Source organism: Etheostoma cragini, chromosome 7, assembly GCF_013103735.1.
Source record: "Etheostoma cragini isolate CJK2018 chromosome 7, CSU_Ecrag_1.0, whole genome shotgun sequence".
Lineage (NCBI taxonomy): Eukaryota > Metazoa > Chordata > Actinopteri > Perciformes > Percidae > Etheostoma > Etheostoma cragini.
Window position 1 is genome coordinate 20,355,520 of NC_048413.1, and position 19,439 is coordinate 20,374,958.

At 40.4% G+C, this 19,439-nt stretch overlaps 1 protein-coding gene across 2 annotated transcripts in view; it reads right to left on the reverse strand.

The window, feature by feature from the left end:
• The window catches only part of sema3h (sema domain, immunoglobulin domain (Ig), short basic domain, secreted, (semaphorin) 3H), a 54,278-nt gene that overhangs the window by 20,072 nt on the left and 14,767 nt on the right, over positions 1–19,439 (reverse strand). For both annotated transcript variants that reach the window (XM_034877266.1, XM_034877265.1), the window contains exons 2-8: positions 14,266–14,420; positions 9,338–9,400; positions 8,551–8,670; positions 7,368–7,461; positions 6,960–7,079; positions 6,077–6,222; positions 5,479–5,593 (exon numbers count right to left, since the gene is read on the reverse strand). In XM_034877266.1, the coding sequence (XP_034733157.1) occupies positions 5,479–5,593; positions 6,077–6,222; positions 6,960–7,079; positions 7,368–7,461; positions 8,551–8,670; positions 9,338–9,400; positions 14,266–14,420 (813 nt within the window). The remainder of the gene's footprint in view (positions 1–5,478; positions 5,594–6,076; positions 6,223–6,959; positions 7,080–7,367; positions 7,462–8,550; positions 8,671–9,337; positions 9,401–14,265; positions 14,421–19,439) is intronic.

Below are 19,439 nucleotides of genomic sequence, written 5' to 3' on the forward strand. Positions count from 1 at the left end.
ATGCCAACATCCACCTCCTCCCTTTGTCATCTTTCTGACCACACTCCATGTCTTTATTTCCTCCTCGCCATCTTACAGTAATTTGCCAATAATAGCCCTGCCTCCATCTTGTCTGGTTCTTTAACCCCCTCGGCTATTGGCCCTATTCCTTCTGCCACTGCACCTTTTTTCTCTGTGACATATTTCTCCCCCTCCAGCCACTGCTTTTATCCCCATCCTGATGTCTATCTCAATTTTAACATTTACGTCCAGACTGAAAAATCCATTTGGAAGATGCCTACTCTTCCGATGTGGCAATGAAGGACATTTTGTCATTGTCTGGATACCTTTTGTCCTGGTTTCAGGATAGAAATTGATTGTATTGTTCAGAGTTATTGGCCAGCCACTCAAAATGAGATAATCACTATATTATGTAGCAATTTGGAGGAACCCTTCAATGTTATGGTGTTCATTAAAGAATGCTCATTAAGTCAGTTAAAAAAACATTAACAAGGCACTTGGCTGAACCAATCATTTACATTAAGTAGACTATGACTTTTAAACAGTCTCATAATCTACTTCACAATGTAAAGTGAATAAAAATCTATAGCTCCTGCCAGCTGCATCTTCTAAAGAAACCCCACATCGCCTCCTTGTTGTTTTCTCCTCCCTCCCCTCCCGATCCGCTCCATCCTTCCCTATTAACCCCATTCCCCTCCGTCCCTCCCGTCTCCCGTAACACCCTCTTAGCTTCACTTCACCTCACTCACCCCTCAATGTCCTTTCAGGAAAAAAATGCCTTTTGTCTAGGCTGTAGCATTTCCTGCTACATAAATATTACCTTCCCTTCTCTCTGTTTCTTCCATCTGGTTTTGTCCTTCTCCCCCTCTTCTGGACAGAGATAAGATCTGCCAACGATCAGTAAGGACCCCTTTTTACATTCAAAACGTACTTTGGTTATGCCCTCTCATCTGGATTTCTGCACTTATTAGCCATCCAATTCCTCTTTATATAGTTAAAATGGGACTTCCCTTTTGTCACTTTCAAGCCAAGATCTGCCCATGCTTCTGCCATACCCACTTTAGACGTCTTAAATAACCTTTAAACACAGCCTCATTTGAAATGTTCTCTTCATTTTTCCTTTATTATTTTCTTCCTGAGGATCAATATCTTTCTTTAAGACAGAGCTCCTTCCCCTGTCCTTTGTTCATCATCCACTTTCTTTACTTTTCATACCCTGAAGCCAAATTTATTTCAACCCTCTTCCTAATAAGCTATTCTCTCTCTCTTTCTCTCGCCCCTTCCACCTTCTCTTTCAGTGTTAGAGCAATAACACTTTGATAACAGTTTCTACTCTTCTTCTTCTTCTTTCCTATTCCTCTATTTTCCTTGTTTCCTCCTCCTCTCTGGTCAACACCTTGTGCTATAACCTCTACCCTCTTTCTCTCTCACCCTCTTTCTAAGCCCTCCTCCTGTTCTGGCCAGCAGCTTCCCTGCTCCCTCCTCTCCCTCTCTAGCTTTCTCCTCTGTTTCTCCTCCTGATAAACCGGGCATCCATTCAAGTATGTTCACACAAGCTATGATGGAGTAAAAATGCTGAAGGGAGGTGTCAAAACATCATTTATATTCTTCAGTATCACAAAACAAGTTTTCATACCCACTTTAAACAGAAATCTTTTTTTGCTGATGAGGTAATTAGGCAGTAAATCGGCATAATGGATTAGTCAGGTTAATCTGACAGGACTGGGCGTCCTGGTGGCTTAGTTATACATGTAACTGTACTTTCCTCAGTTCATGAATGGAGTGAGATATTATCTCCCCCTCCACTCTCTTTTTTAGTTTTATTTCTCTATTATCCAATAAAGACAAACTGACCCCAAGAAGATGCAATCAACCCAAAAACTGCAGGGTAAAACTGTTCAAATGCTGCTTTAGATGAGTGAATGTGAATGTTGTCTAAAGAATTCCACGAAAGGCTTAAAGTAAAGTAATTTGTACTGGCACCAGGTGTAATTATCTCAACTCCACGGCAGATTTTATTAGTACTTCTAATCTTCATATAATTTTCTGACTCAAATATACTGACATTTTTATTTCTATGTCGAAGCACACTGTGGTTGGTTAATTTGTTGTTGCATTTCCAACTAAATGTTCATTATATTTACATCTACATTTACAAAATCATTTACAACTATCTTTGCATCCAAGCAGCCTGAGGGATATATAGCTACTGTCTATTGGTCTCTCCATCCTTCCTTTCTCTCCACTGCTCCCTCTTTTCTTTCTACGTCTTTCGATTTATCCACCAAAATCTTTCTCTCTGGCCTTGGCAGACTTCACCTTATCAAATCACATACTTCATATTCTTCAACTTCTTTCTCCCCACCTCTTGGTGTAACACTTATCCCTCAGTGAAGTCCCAGACTACCCCAGTGACGTCCTTCCAAACAGAATTGCTCTCTGTTCTCTATAATTTCCTGTTTGCTCCTCTCCCTCCTTCTATTCCCTTCCAGCAATAACGGGGGATGTAGTTACAAGAATATGGGTGCTGTCATGTGTCTGGAACATTGAATCTCTCACACAGACAAAAATAAATGACAAAAATGCCTGAAAATACCTCAGTGTGTCCGGCTACAGAGGGCCGTCTGTCTCCAGCTCAAAAAAACTTATAGCATGACTGTCCTCTTCAACAGCTACAACCACAACAGGGACAACAGCAGTAAACAGCAGAGAATCTGCTTCCTTGTCAGCCTAACTCCTGAGTTGTTTCAGCTTAAATGGGCAGCATGAGGAACGTCTTTCCTCCATTAGAGAGAAAACACTAAACATGAACCAATCCACTCTGTTCCACTTCCTCTCTTCCATACTGTTGTTTTTTTAAATAATGGTTCAATACGGCGATCACATATAATTTCACACAATAAGTGACATCAACAATTGCTGTGAGCCTCATGAAAGTCAACCTCTCTAGACAAAAAAAAACTGAAAAATAAAGTCAAAGCAAACCCGCCATGAGTCAGTCCATGTGGTGATCATGGACCAGATGCTCTGTTCAAAACAAAGCCAACAGCGAGGGCGTTCAAGATCTTAAATATGTGAGTCAACAACTACACAAAGACACTAGAGGAAAGAGAGGTGAATATTACGGAATATTAAGTCCTCCAAATCAAATAACACCATTAATTGTTTGTAACTTACCGTAAGAAAAAGACATTGATCAGACAATGTTTTCTGATCTGACTTCGCTATCGACAGCCCAACGTCATTTGGAATCTGTCTGGCTTCTAGCATCAGCGCCTAAGGCTCATGGTTATAGTATTACAGTAAGACCCAAATATACTGTATATCAACATGTAAGACTCTAGCCGTTCAGAGAATTTGATCAGAGGACCTTTATGTAGTGAAGTGAAGGTGCAACCCATTGTGTGAACAGATAAACGTTTTAGGATGGATTTGACCCACATGGTATTGAATACTTTTCCCTTGTAAAAACAGCACTATTCGGGTTCAGCTACTATCTGCTGTGAAGACAAGAGCTAAATCCAAATAGTGCTGCTTTTTTTAGATTTACACAAAGACACACACATTAAAAAACACACTCACATTTGTGTCATTTGTAAGTAGCACTCTCAAAATGTTCAGCAAATTTTAACCATAACTCACACACACACGCACACGCACACACACACACACACACACACACACACACACACACACACACACACAGCCAGGTGGAATCTAATGCTCTACTGCTATGAGGGACCCGCAGACTGCCAAGGGTTTATGGGATTTGTAGTGTTTCTGTGTGGCGGAGCGTAGCGTAAACACAACACTGACAGCATTCTTGATCTGATGGGTTAATCTCTTGTATATGGGTTTGTGGTTTTGTGTGTGTGTCTACTGCTGAAGTGTATTCACAAACAACTTTGTATGCACCCTTATCAGATGTGTAAAACGTGACCGCAGGCATGCCTTGTAGAAATGTTTATGCTCCTGACAAGTCGGAACTGTCTTGTGTACATAGACTGAGGCTCAAGTATGAGCTCAAATGCTGCATTTGTGTGTGAGCATTCAAATGTTGCATGTGTCTCTGCATTAGGGGTTGACTTAATAGAAAGAAAAAGAGTGCATGATGTACTGTATGTATTAATGTACTGTATATGTTCACATAAATGGTAATTCTGTGGGTAGGTGTCATATTGTTTACTCTGAGAATCTTAGGTTTACAAAAATAGCATAGATAAGACCCCAGTCCTGTCTCCACAACGCCCTCCCTCCGTTTCCATGTTCTCTATCTGCATGTCTCAAATGTTTTTTGTTTTCTTTACCAAACAAATGATGAAGCCATGTGATGCTTACAACAGAGTGGCGCAGCAGAAGCGTGTTGGGTTAATAACCCAGATAAAATCATTCCCTCTTAAAGCTTTCATGGCACTGCTGCAAAAGTGACATTTACGCTTTACTCTACAAGGTCATGAAGAGTTGTAAGTCTTCATACACAATAGATTGTAAAGAAAGCCCCTGTGTGGAAAAGACACTGGCCTCCTAAAATAGGGATTGTGGGTTCTAGTCCCATCAGGGTGATTGACAACACAGTGGTGCAGTGAAAGTATACTGTGCCCTTAACCCAGAGATCAATGGTGTAAAACCATCCTCTGATTACTTTGTTTTACAAGTTGAAAGAGGAATACATAATTAGATAGTAGTTTTATTTATATTTACTTTAGTACCGGAAGCTTGGTGAACTCATTTAATCCCCAGCACTCAGCAACTGAAGACGCCTGTATGGGTGTGCAAGGCCTTTTTAAATGTTACACAACTCTGAAGGCAGGAGATTGATCTTCATACATTAATAGTATTGTGTTTATCACCAATGAAAATCCGTGCCTGTAGCTGCAGACTTGGACATCTGCAACTACAAGTTTAGACAAAGAGCTAAGGAGCTAACATCCTAATTCACTCAAAATACACATGAAAGACTCATATGTATATAGACCTGCTCCTAAGGAGACAAACCCAACCCACCCACACCCATACACATACACACACATATAGCCAGAGGACACTGGCATGAATCCTTGATGAATAAACCCACAGGAACTAAATGTTGAGGCTAGTTTCCGTGGTTACCAAGGCTGAGGCACGAAGAAGAACCCAAGGTGACCGTCAGGGTTGTTGATCACCGTGGTAACAGTGGAGCCACGCAGACACACACACACACACACACACACACAGTAAGCTGTTGTTGAGCACTTTTAATTTTCTGCGTAATGTCCTACTCATTTCAAAATATTTGAGCAAAACGTTCTAACTCTTTGTGTATTGCGCTCATAAACACAAACACGCACATACTGGCTGATTATCTGAACTCACTTTTATGCAGCATTCAGTGGCAAAGCTCCAGCTGTTGATGTGACCACTGATTGACGCCTGTCTAATGTGATTAGTTTTACCGTGCATGTAATATGCTTTTGCCATTTGATGCCTGTTTGTACTCACGCAGCTGGTCGAAGTGTGTCTGTAGGCCGTCTGCTCCTGGGACTGAACACACCATACGAGCCTTCTGGAAGGTACTCCACTTATTGACTAAACTCCTCTGGCCTCCGATGTCATTCTACACACACAAAATAAAGTAAAATATTTCTAATCATCACTCATCATTCTTTCTTATCCTTATCTTAACACAATGTACTTCAAATTCAAAGAATGCAAAAACATAGATGGCACTGGTTTATTTGTATTTTTAAGAACATTCTATGTGAACCTTGTAGAAAGCTAATGGGGATCCGAATAAAGATTAAATAATATGAAGCCTTTTTATGAAGATACTAAACTATAATTGTTTTAATGACTATGACTTAAATTATTTTGTTTTACAGTAAACTTTACTGAAAAAAATTTACCTACGAAAGGCATTTCTTTACAAGCTGGCAGGAACATCCAATCACACATTGCTGCTTTTTACATAAACATATACCTAAGCAGGCGCAGACACACGCACTGATAAGCATGTACGCACTACGTGCAGACAGTTTCTGACAAGCACACAAACACACAAACCTAGTTTCTATCTTTCTCCAATAAACACACTCCATACCTTGCACACACGAGCCACTCTGGAGTAGAGCACCTTCCCAGCAGCCCCTTCTGCCTCCTGAGCGCGCTCAGTGAAGAACACGTAGACCTTATCATCCTCTGAGTTATCAGTTTCAGACAGTGGCGCTACCTGCACAAACTGGGCATCTGGAGAGAGAGAGAGAAAGAGAGATAGAAAGACAGGCACAACTGAGTTTACAAACAGCAGAGAGAATCAACATGTGTCTTGTTGTTATCGGAGGCAGACGTGGACACACCAGCTTGATAAAACACCAACCGGATGTGCAGGAGATGGTTTCAGAGATATTGATTTAGAGCAAAAGACATTCAGTTTAGAATATTCAGTTCACAAAGCAAAAAGTTAAGAGAAAGATGATTGTTAAGTGTATTGATTTATGTCAACCTAATGACTTAACACCATAGTAAACACTTTACTAAAAAAAGAAAAAAAAGATGTACAGAAACAGCATATACGTATATGCATTGAAAGAGTAGATGTTTGATAAAGAGTTTAAATGTTGCTGATAATATATAATTATTGGATAATTTGATTGTTCTTTGCTGAAAAGAGCCAGTGGAAACTGAACCATTAGCGTGTACCAGTGTGTTTTAGTTCTAACACACCCTGACTCACACTTTACAAAGAATAGAACCAAGAAACATCCTGCGTAGCATCCTAACTAACTGCAAGGTCATTTTATGTGGTGTTTTCTGGATGAATATATATATTATACTGATTTCTAAAAGGACCTGGGACCAGCCATCTCAGGAATGTTGCATAAGCAGAGACTTCTGTTGCGGCATCCAACAAATGTAGGTAAGAGATCAGTTTTCAAAAGTTTTTTACTTTGTTCTGATTCTCTTTGACATTTTTTTGCACTGACCCTGCAGCCAGGTGGAGTCATACTGCTCAGTGCGGATCACATGACGGCTGCCGAGACTACGGAAGAAGGCTGAGTCCCGACTCATGAAGTCTGAGGTGATCCCAGCATACAGCTCTCCATCTATACAGAATAACAACAAGATTAGCTATTTAATTGATTCCAACATATTCTCACAATAGTTCATGCAACCAGATGGAAACTTTTTGGTAGATCCCCCTGTCATGTCTTGCAAACACCATAACCCCAGTGTGTAGTGCAGGCTTTCTGTTAAAGATTTGTAGTCTCCAGCCCAAGCCAACTTTAAAGACATCTCATGGAGGTGGCATTATGGTCCCCCCAGTACAACGGTGAACTTAGGAGGCCATTGTTGGGCCAAGGCCATCTTACAATTTAGTTTGGACAACTTACCAACGACAGCGGAGGCTGTTTTCTGGAACGGATCGTAGGGACATTTCCCTTTCCCACACTCTGTCTGGCTGTAGGAGAGAGTCTGGTGCTCTGACTGGCAAAGAAAACAGAGACAGCAGTAACTCAGAGAGAGAGGGAGAAAATCAGCTAGACAGAAAACTTGATTCATTCTTTGATTCATAAATAATATCATTTAACTGCACAAATAAGCAGAAAGGCTTTTTCAGCTTCCCAAACATACGCACAGAGTGAGCGGCTAATTGAGGGTTCACAGGCTAATTGAGGGTTCACAGGCTAAGTGGAGGGATTTTAAAATGTGTGAAGTCCGGTCTTAAACTAGTCAGCACCACCAGCTCCTCTAAGTACCATGTCTGAACCTCTCTGATCTCACAGACCCTTTTATGGGATTACAATTTAAACAAATATGAATGCAGGAATGCATATACCCACATATAACACAGTCTCAGACCCCACATTCAGTTAAACCTCTCTCTCTCTCTCACACACACACACACACACACACACACACACACACACACACAGACACACACACACACACACAAACACACACACAAAGGGAATTTAGAACCATTAACCTGTTTCTGACAAAATGATAACCCACATGTGTCTACATCATGAGAAATTACTAACAAATCAGTGTGGAATGAAGAACTATTGGGGTCTAGAGTTACTTAAATTTGAAATAAGATGTCAACTGATAACTCTACAGTGTCCGGTAGCCCCTGGAATCAATAAAAAAAGGTACACTGTATATATTATAGACAGATGGCACAGGATGAACCCTGGTAGATATATATGGGCATAGGGGCAGACACAACACATATGATATTTCAGATGCTGATAGGCCTGTGTATAGGGGCTGGGACAGGGAGTAAGAACACACACACAGGAAAGTGGGTGGCAGGAACAGCATTCCTTCATTATAAAAAAATTGTAAATTTCTTTCATGTGATATGTCTGCAAAACTTTACGTTAGCCTGCATGCTAGCTAACTAAGGAGCTACAGCAACCATCAAATGCGATGGAGATTATGGGGGTTACATGTTGTTAACAAAATAAAATTAAATCCACTACAAAATTCTGCAATACTGATTAGATTTGAAGTTGCAGTATATGTATATGCATTTATATTTTGTTTGTATATGTGTGCGTGCAGCAATACCTGTTGGAAGACACTGGTAGCTATGAAAGCACATCGGGGGTTGAAGGCTCCAGTGCCACAAACGTACAGGTGAGTCTGATTAAAAGGCTGCAGAACTCGCAAGAAGTTAGCACACTCCAACTGGACAGAGAGAGAGAGCGAGAGAGAGAGAGAGAGAGAGAAACACACACACACACACACACACACACACACACACATACACACACATACATACATACACACACGGAGCTTAATTGTATTGAAATAACATCATCAAAAACATAAACTTTATGTTTGTCATTTGGATCTGTTGTGCATGTTAAAAATACAAATTAAACTTTGCCCAAACTGTCGGAGTATTTACACACAAAAGACATGAAGGGCTCTGACTACACTGAACTTGAAAGTAAGATGTTTGCTTGATGAGCATCACCTGTTTTTCCTTTCTTCTCTGTCTGTCCATTTTGCAGGTTAGCTAAATTGTGTAATCTAACTAACCTGCATCTTGATATCCTTGGCAGCATCGGAGCTGTTGTTTGTTCATTGTTCCTAAATGAATCAGATCCATTCAACTTAACTTCCGCACTAGATTGTAATCTATCATGCAACTGTCTTGCTTTATTGCTGCAGAACATTGCAGCAGGCAGTGAAGAAAGGATGTTAAACCTGATATGACCTGACTTGTAGGCCACTGATCCATATCTGTGTAGAATTCTGTGTAAATTAATTTTTCTTCCCTGTGTGACTTTAAAACCAATCACCTGCATTCAGTCTTTGTGTGTGTGTGTGTGTGTGTGTGTGTAATCACCTCTGGATCCTTCCCAGCCATGAGACATTCTTGGACACGGTCTGGACTAGCTGGCCAGTACAGCTACAGAGAGCGAGCGACATAAAGAAAACAACAAGGAAGAGAAAAAGATTTTAAAAACAGCTTCTATTACTCACTCTAAATCCCAGATAAAAGGCTTTTGGCATTGACAGGTGCTTGACAAGGAAGGGAGGCAGGGAGAGGCAGGAAAACATGACTAATCTACATGAAAAAAGGCAGAAGGAAGAGAGGGAGATTGTAATACCCCTTGTGAGGTAGCTTCAGGAAAAAAAGAAAAAAGAAAAACCAACTGGCAGCACCGCGGAGTCCTGATGATGAGCCGAGCTGTCAAAGCAGCAGTGATGGTGGCAACATGACAAATTAATCTACCATTTAAAGATGCTCTAAGGGATGCTGGATTATGTTACTTTTTGTTGACGTTCAAAGTATTTTCAAACAAAACAAGACTAGCTTGCCCCTCCCTCCTCCTCATCCCGTCCCCTCTTCTGTGCTTCCCCGCACTAACCCCCCACCACTAAATCCTTCCTGCTGGTTATTGGTTGGAACGCTGGAACACTGTTTGTGTATGCTTCGTGGTGCAGGTGGGCACAGTTTGTTTTTGTTGCTGTTAGTAGACCCTGGGCTGTCTGCAGAGACCACGTTTTTTTTTACAGCGTGTTCTGGGGCCAGGCAGCTCGCGGATGGGGGGGAGTTGTTCGCTGTATGTGACAACAAATGTTCGAGCCTAAAACGCGTGTGACATCGCTTAGAGCACCTTTAACTGCCATTACCGTGTATTTAGGTAGGCACATGTGCGCAGTAAGTGTTGTCAATAGTTACGAGAAAAGTTTATTTTTCTAGTTGTGTGAATTAGCACGCCTCTGGGTAAATTTCCTGTTATTGTAAACAATAATCATTTTGTCATTCATAAAGATTTGTTTTAAATATAATTATTTGTTTGATTACACCACTTCCAGTTGTGCCAATTGTTTTGTTACAGCAGTAAACTATGCTGAGTGTGGCGGTATTGAAGACTCCATGGTCAGAATGGTATTTAATCCTAGTTAAACATGTGTGAGAGAACCAAACGGAAATCTAACGGCCCAAACTAGTTTTCCGCTCATGTAACTTGGTTTTCTGTCATGACAGATTTGTTTTTCGTTTTGCAACCAGGTTCTAGTTTGTCTGGTGTACGTTAAGGGTTTATAGGATACGACAGGACAACAAGAATCAGACTGTGTGCCTAGTTTGTTAAAAGAACAGTAGGCTATCTAAAAGACAAAACTTTTGTCTGATTTGTTTTGGTTAGACAGTTTGCCCACACAGAAGCCAACATACTTGCCTCACATCTTATTCTGATCTTCATCGAGCCCACAGGCCAGTTCATTATACTTTAAATTTTCTTTTCTCCAGAATGTATGAAGGCTTTTTGCCATGTGCATCACTGCCAAATATGAAAATGAATGACAAAGGAAAAAGTAAGTAAAACCCCTGCTATGCAGAAATGCAGAGCAAGCACTGAAAACTGTCAAATGTAAGGATCAGGGCCAGTTATGAAGACATTAAGTGATTTAAGTATTTAGTTAAGGCGTGAGAAAGTTTTTCCAAATTTTTTTTAAACTGTCTTTATCACTATGTCTGAATAAAATCCCTAGGTTGTTTAAGAATCAGGATGTTACTTGCTTGGGTCTGTTTAGGTTTGGTTGTTTTTTAAATGGATTACTTCATCCTAAATTCACCCAAGAAAAGACTAATTATCTAATCCGAAAATGGATGACTTCACCAGCGGATTATTTTTAACGTAATCAGTATATAACAATAAAAACACTCCAAAATGGACATTATTCCACTGCTTTCATGTAAAAATAATTAAGGCAAAGATAATAAGAAAAAGAAGTGCATTTTTTTTCATATAGCAACTACATGACTAAACTACCTTCCCTCAGAGCAGGGAAGCAGAGATTAAACTGATACGATGAGTGAAAAAAAAAGAATGTATATTTATGAATGTAAAAACTCTTGAGCTGCTGATTTCTTTTTTTCGTCTCTATGAGTCTGAATTGGCTTCAATCTATAAAATGTGACACCAACTCTTCAAAAGTGATTAATGACAAATGATGGTGCTGTCAGGAAACAATTTCTTCTGGGTGTCCAGTAATCGTTCCCTGCTGTAGTCCTTCCCGCGGAGCCCGGTGCAGAGCCGAGACGATCAGATTAGATTAGAGACCACGTTCCTCCTTATCTCCAAATACCACACACTGACAAGAACATGGACCACCACTAAAGGATTCCCACCAGGTAAGACTTCAGTCAATGTAAATGTACCTCTCAGTGACTGGCAGTTTAAAAAACTAAAAGGAACATAACGGGTTTATGCAAAATATAGAATTCACTAGCAGGAAAGAAATACAATCAAACAAGGAAAATTGATGTTGAGAAATGACTAATTTCTGTACTTCTGGTCGGGAATACCAGTGTGCCAAGTAGTGAGAATGACTAAGGAACAAATATGCAACAGAAAGCCACAAACACACTTAAACCCTTGGTGAACCTTTGTGTAATGTGGGTTGCCAGCTGTAGACTCACACAGAAGGAATGCCTTGGTTTTTTTTGGCCTGATCAAAGAAAAATGCAACTGAAGGCAACAGTGTCACGTTTGGCACTCTGTGATGGACTGCAGGAACTGTTTACGTGTTCATCCCTCTGTGCCAAAACCAGTTTTACTGAGCCAGTAAGACTACACATATGTGTTAGGTTTAAACTCATGAAAAGAAAAGAAAAAGGAATTACTTTGTCTCAAGCTGCACTGATAAGAAGCTCTGGATGTCAGTAGCAGAGAAAATAAACAGAAATGTGGAGAATATGGCACTGTGAGTGGTTTAACATCACAAGAGAAGAAACTGCTCATGAGGTGGAACCGTATAAACAGACTATAAATACCTTATGTACAAATATATAACTTTACTGCCAGCACGGAGCTGAGTTATGAGTTGACTATGACTATCTATCCTTTTGTTGGCTCACTGCATGGCTGAGTGGGTGGCTGGCCAGCTTGACTGCTGCCTGTTTGTCTGCTTGCCTACCTGATAGCGTGCGTGTACATCTGACAGATGAGGGTATTGATTTGATCCAGCAGGGCAGAGTTATGAAAAGGCAAAATTGTCGCTGTCCTTGCTGTGACCCTGAACTTAAGCAGACTAGTTGGCAAACCGTCACCATGTCTGTCTGGATTTTAAAATGACAGCTGCCGAAGAAAACCCAGATTCTTTATCCAACCTGTAATTTCTATCTAATAGTCAATGAGATTTGCTTTCAACCCAGATTTCTATGTTCCTGTGCACATAAAAGAATCTTGCTTTGGGCTTCTTTGAGTAAGAATAGCACTGATGTTAGATCCGTGAAGCATCCCACAGTCCCATTAGCATTAGAGACATGTGTTAGGACAGTACCTTGACCAGCGGAATAAAGACAGGGCAGCGCAGAGCAGTCTACGTCAAGGTTTAAGATTCATATCTGTAAGTTTCCTATTATCCATGTTATGCAAAAATCCTGGTATTTAAAATGTTGATATACACTTAAAAATAACTTAATAATTCAACTACATCAGAAATTGCACAAAAGCATGACACTCACTGGTATAAGAAAACAATAAATAAAATAAAATGGGCTAAAAAAGCATAATAGCTATCCAGCACCATCAAGAGTTCTGCTTTTTGGCAGTGAACGTGGACAGTGGTGGAGGTAGGAATGTGCAAAATGTGCAGAAAATAATTTGTGGCCTAACTGTAACCCATTATCTTGCTATCTGTTTGTCCATTTGGAAAGTTACAAAAAAAAGGCAAGAAAGGGGTTTTCTCTTTATTGAGGCTGTCCAAATAGTAGTTTATAGTACATGTCATATCTACATAGACCTCTAGTAGTGCTATGGAGTTGTTTTTCAATGAGTAGGTCTCCATTTTGTTTGCCTCTGGCACACGCACAATGCACACGCACACTTGCACAGATGACACGTTGCACTGTCCTACTAATGGTGTCGCACTATTCCACTGATGAAAAAGCAGAGAATAAGACTGCAAGCTATTAAACATGGATGTAAACTAAGCTGGATTTAAAATACTTAAAAATCGGCTTTGCATATGTTTTATCACAAAGGAAATGCACTCGACGTGTCCGTTAGTTTCAATTGTTTTAGCAAGAAACCAACTCAGGTACTCTATATAATTCAACGTGTGTAAAGCTAATGTTAAAGTGTTCAGGAGGAAATTAGCCAATCCTTTTGGACTCTAAGCTGCCTCCATCTTTCAAATTTATCTCCAATATTTACCATGGGTTTGTTACTTCTCTGGTCACGCAACTGTTACAAACATGCTGTTTTTTAGGTCGGGTAGAATGCATCTCCGTTGATCCTGTCGGTTTGTATGCTGCTTTCATGGCTGTGGCCTATTAATGTTACGGCTGTAGCGCACTGGGTTTACGTATTTACAGGTATACAGTATGTACAGTATAACTGGCAACAAGGCCTGGCCGTCAAACTGGGCAGTTGGTGACAACACACAGGCCAAAACACAAACAGAAATTTGGTCCCGGAACCGAAGTTTCAAAAAGGAGAAAATACAGGCATTAGCATTGTTGTTATGAAAGATAGTCTTTCTACTTAGCATGTTTCCTTAATATCTGATGATACATTAGACTCATTTTGGATTTATTACAGTAAATATAGTACATACTGGAAACTCCAAAGGGCCCCTTTAAGTTCTACAACTAACACAGGCTTATTAGGCCTATGACATATTTCCAAACATAAGTGGATACACTAAACAATACATGGTGATGAGGTCAAAATTAAGTTTGCACAAATTAGGTTTTGTGTGTATGTGTGTGTGTGTGTCTGTGTGTGTGTGTGTGTGTGTGTGTCTTCCGGTTCTAACCTTGCGTGGGTTCTGAGTTATGTCGTCCAGACTGGTAGACAGCAGATTATCTTTCATGGCCACATACAGACGCCTCCTGTCTTCGTCAGGCTGCAGGGAGTGCAGGTCTCCAGCCACCAGGGGCAGTGTCAGCAGGCGGCCATTCTGGATCAGCTCTGGCAGAGGAGAGGAAGACAAAATGAAGGATTACATCTAGCAGCAATGGGCTCGCAACTTTTGAAAATGTGCAAGGGAACCTGGCAAAAATTTACATGTAATACACTTTCTTGCAGAGAGTACGATTAGAAGCTGGATTACACCTGTGCATTATGGAGCTCAAGTCAGCTTAGTTTAGCATAAAGATAGGAACCAGACGAAACAGCTAACCTGGCTTTCTACAAAAAAACACCTTCGGGCACCTCCAAAGCTCATGAAACAATCTATCTTGTTGGTTTTAATCCGTACACAAACCGGAATGTTTAAATAACAAGTGAGTTACTGTGAGTAATGAGAGCCAGGCTAGCTGCTTCTTTATTCATTATGCTATGTAAAAGTAAGCTTATCGACTCTTGCCTTTGGCTCCACTCTTGGGGGGGAGTAGAGTCAAGTTTTTAATGTTACTAATGGGACATTTGGTTTACACACAGGCACGGGTATAAAGAACAACAATGAACACATAAAGATACAAATTTAAAATACACACAACACCCGATGCAAATTTCGGTTTTTGTAAGTACAGATGGAGTTTTTCAGCAGACAAACAATCAGATAAAGTGACATGTTGGTCAAAGACACACTTTCCACACCTGCAGTATCCATCCCTTGCACACACAGACACATTTGTCAGTTGTTTATCTTGTAGCGTCATTAATGTCATCACACTGTACACCTCGGGTCAAACAAAAGAAACTTGGAAGAAATGTATCTTTTATAAACAAACACAGACAGGCACACTTACACACAGAAACACTGTACCTGAACTACATCTCCAGACAGATTTGATGATAACTAACGATTCTGAAAGCACAGATAACACGCATGCATCTTAAATGTTTTTTTAACGATTACACTGTCGCACCATGTAAACTATGAGAACTATGAGAACTCTGCACGTCCGTCTGTCTTCTGTTAACGTTCATATTTTAACTGCCAAGTGTTCAGTGGATTGGACTTGGCGTCGGCTCACAAAACTAAAAGCACAAACATATAGGCTTTAAAGCAGCAACAGGCATGGCTTCACACGTTGGCAGCTCTAAATAGCAGTGAGAGGCAGAAAAAGCTTATGAAACACAGTTTGAACTTCAAAACTCAGAAAGTTGGGACCGTGTTAGTAAAATGCACACAGCATAGTCTTGTCTAGCGAGCTGGCCACTCTGCAATGCTTTATACCAAATGATACCAAAGGCGCAAGAGGCAGAGGAGTGCATTTTCCAACCAGACCCTAAAGAGAAATTGTATAATAAAATACAGCTTGTAATTAACATAAATTATTGCTCAGTGTAGCTTTAGCACACAATATTGGTACACTTAAGGGAAGATTTAAAGGAGTTATTAATGATTAATCATCGTTCACTGTGGCAGCTAACTCAGCTTGCTGTCATTAAAAGCAAGATTGTGTATGGTTTTGTATCGTTAAAGCGTTGCTTCACTTCTTCCTTTTGCAGTGATGGATTACGCCTCTCAAACACACGGCATGTTTCCTCAAGTAGCTAAATCTGTACCGACACAAAGAGCATACAGAATAATCCGGTCAATATTCCTTACATTATCACGGGCATGGCAGTGCTATCTTTCAGCATGGGCACCTTTACTGAGAATCATTCATTAAACCTGGCAGCTCTAGCTAGCTAAGTATAGTGTGTATCAGAAATTCACAGATTTTCCAGTGTCAATCAGTTTCTGTAAGGATCAATAGGAAATGTAAAACTCCAATATAAAGCTAACTAATGTAGCTTTGTGTTTGTACGGACTTGGCTCTGGATGCAGCTGTCTCCGTCAGATCTCAATGTAATCTGATCAAGTTAAAACCTGTTCAACTTCTTCTGAGCTGATAAAATGAAAAATACACCGTAATTAGCCAACACTATCCTCTTGTAGGCTTACCCAACACGAAAATAAAACTTCTTCTCATGGTACCTCTACTTTTTTCACCACATTTACAACCCAACAAACACAAAGATATCCATCAAAATATTAATTTGTCCCAAACAGACTTGCTTCTCCAAACACATGGTGATTATCCAAACTACAGCTGACTGAAGCAGAAAGGATCTTAGAAAAAAAAGGAATCAATGACTCTGAATACCTTCAACACTCTGCAGTATTTGTTCTTTATATGCTACAGATCACTTTAGTTGGCATGTGGGTATAGTGTTACAAAAAAGAAAATGGTTTGAGAAGAGTTATGAAAAGATAAAGAGACTTATAGGGGGAATGAAATGTGTTGGGGAGTGAAAACTGAGAGGTAGAAAAGGAAAAAAAGAGCAATTGGCATATGTGGTGAGAAGTGGGATACAACTGGGTGCTGGAGATTGATCTGAAATACTGAGAAATAAATTAGACAAGACCGCTGTCAAGGACCATGAAATGAATACAGACTTGATATAAAATACGATGATAGATGAAGAGTATTTTAAGCTATAACTCACAGGCAATGCAGGGGCTGATTGTTCACCTCATTTCATCTTCACGCAGTCCCACAAATATGGATTACGCTCTGGTAACTAAAGATGCCACCGAGCTGTAAACTCCCGGCTTCATATTCGCCCATTTCCTCATGCACTTTTAACTGGTATGAGCACCAGACAAAGAGTGTGGACAAGTCCATCACACTTAACTACATTTACAGGAATTGAAATCTGTATTTGTTTGGACGCGATCCAAATTCCTCAAAATGTCTAAAACGCTGGGGTGACAGGTTTTCACAACTCTCCCCAATAAACAAGCAACACGCTGTGAGCTCAAGTGACTTTTGTTCAAGGTTTCTGGCTGGTATTTTAGTACGTGATCCCATAGAACCAAATAATGCAAGTCTGCCATTCTTTTGGACCAAAGAAAACTTAGTTAAATTTGCTGAATCTCTATCATTATATTGTATTGCTGATTTGTATTTGGAAGCCTTTGTGTCTGTATTTTTCACTGTGCACATAAACCACAACGTAATTGTGAGACAGCAAAATAGCAAAGGTGGATAAGTCAAAAAGAGGAGGAGGTGGAATAGAGGATGGTAGGAAAGAGAGCAAAGTGACGACAAAAAATCAAATGGTCTGATGGGTGTAGACAGTTACGAGATGAGAATAGGAAAAATGTCAAAATATGACAAGATGACAGACAGATGAGGAGAAAGGGGAAGAGGAGGGGGAGGAGGAGAGCAAAAGGAGAAAGCCGAGTGAAAGAAAAGTTGATGCAAGAAATTAATAAATATTGATGTCTGATGATAAGGATGAGCAGGGGGAAAAAGAATAGAAAAAGCCAGGTTGGGATTGGGCAGGAAAGCTCGATGACGATAGAAAAGAGAAGCTCCTGTAAGAACCACGTTGCAATGACAGGGCTGGGGGGAATGATGGACATATGGATGGATTGAAGAAGAAGTGGAACCAAGTGAGAAAGGAGGATGAAGGGGAAGCCAAAAGTGTGTGGGAAAAATGTAGTGTAATAACAGAGTGAGAAATGATGGATAGATGGGTGGCTTGAGTAGGTGGAGGAGGAGGAGAGGGGTGAGAGAGGCAGATGAAAAAAGAAGCTGAAGTGAGAGGAAAAGGGATATGAAGACAGGGTGAGAAATGATGATTGGGTGGATGACGGGTGAGGGAAAGAGCTGGGAAGATAGAGCATCTGTGAGAGAAGAGAGGAGTAGGAAAAACGTCGGAGAGGGAGGCAGAAAAAAATGATACTCAGGGAAGCAGTAAAGAAGGCTGTCAAATTAGAATGAAGAGGAAGAAAAGGAGGAAGAAAGAAAGACTGATGCTGGAGACAATGAGAGGAACCACAACATGCTGACAGTCAGGAGAAAACAAGAGATGGAAGAGCAGAAAGGAAATGAGAGAAAAGAGAGAGGAAGGCATGACAATGGAAAAGAGCCGAAAGGCTTATTAGCCACCGGGTACTTTGTTAATAATTCAAGAAACGCTCAGAGAGGTGTACGTTTTGCATCACGCTGATTTTGGCTTCAATAATTCCAGCGGGTGCAGCACAATTAATTTAACAGAATCAATACATTTCTGTTTGTTTTGTTCAAGGTTTGTTTGTTTGCTAAAGATGTCGGCACCCTTTTTTTCCCCCTCAGCCTACGCTTTACTTATTTCTAAACAATATGTTGAAATGCAAAAAGAGACAAAATCATTTATTCTAACTTGACTCAACAAAAAAAGAGCAAGGCAATGTCCATTTAAACTATTTAAATTCCAAGCCCATTCGAAGACGAGAGATTTTCTGACACCTTCTTCACGGGGTACATTATCTATCTGAATTACAGTCTGTGTGGCACAAGAACGACATGACCTTGCTTAATTCAATATAAAGGGAACAGCTCAACTTAATTGAATGTGAAACCACCTCTGCAGTGGAAACACCAGAGACATTCAGCATCTGTTTCCATCACAGGATCCTATTGGATGAGACAGGCTGAAATCCAGCTTGCATCCTCACTTTAGAGTGCATTAAATCGGCATTATGGCAAAGACGATGACATTCAGATCTGCAAGAGGGAACTAAGAATGGCTTTGTAAACACAGGCACACACGCACACGCACACGAACACACACGTATACATATGTATACACACAACCCACAACACTATCTTTTGGTTTTGATACAACTTCTTTATCCTGCACACACCATATTACACACAGCATTTTTGGAAATCTTTTGTCCACCATATTGACCTCACAATGATGAATGGCTCTTATTCAGTATGAAAAACACACACATTCTTTTCTCCACCACACACACACACACACACACACACACACACATACCCCTGACTCAGTCGAGAAACGCCAGCTGCACCCACCCCACCCATACTCTTGGGACAGTTGCCTTGGAAACAGCAACCATGCCGACATTATTTGTGACGGGGTGTGTGTGGTGTGTTGAGGGGTGTCTCTTGGCCTTGTCTCAATTGTCCCATATCACACAAACACACACACACACACACACACACACAAATGATTTGGCCAACACCGCTCATCAACACT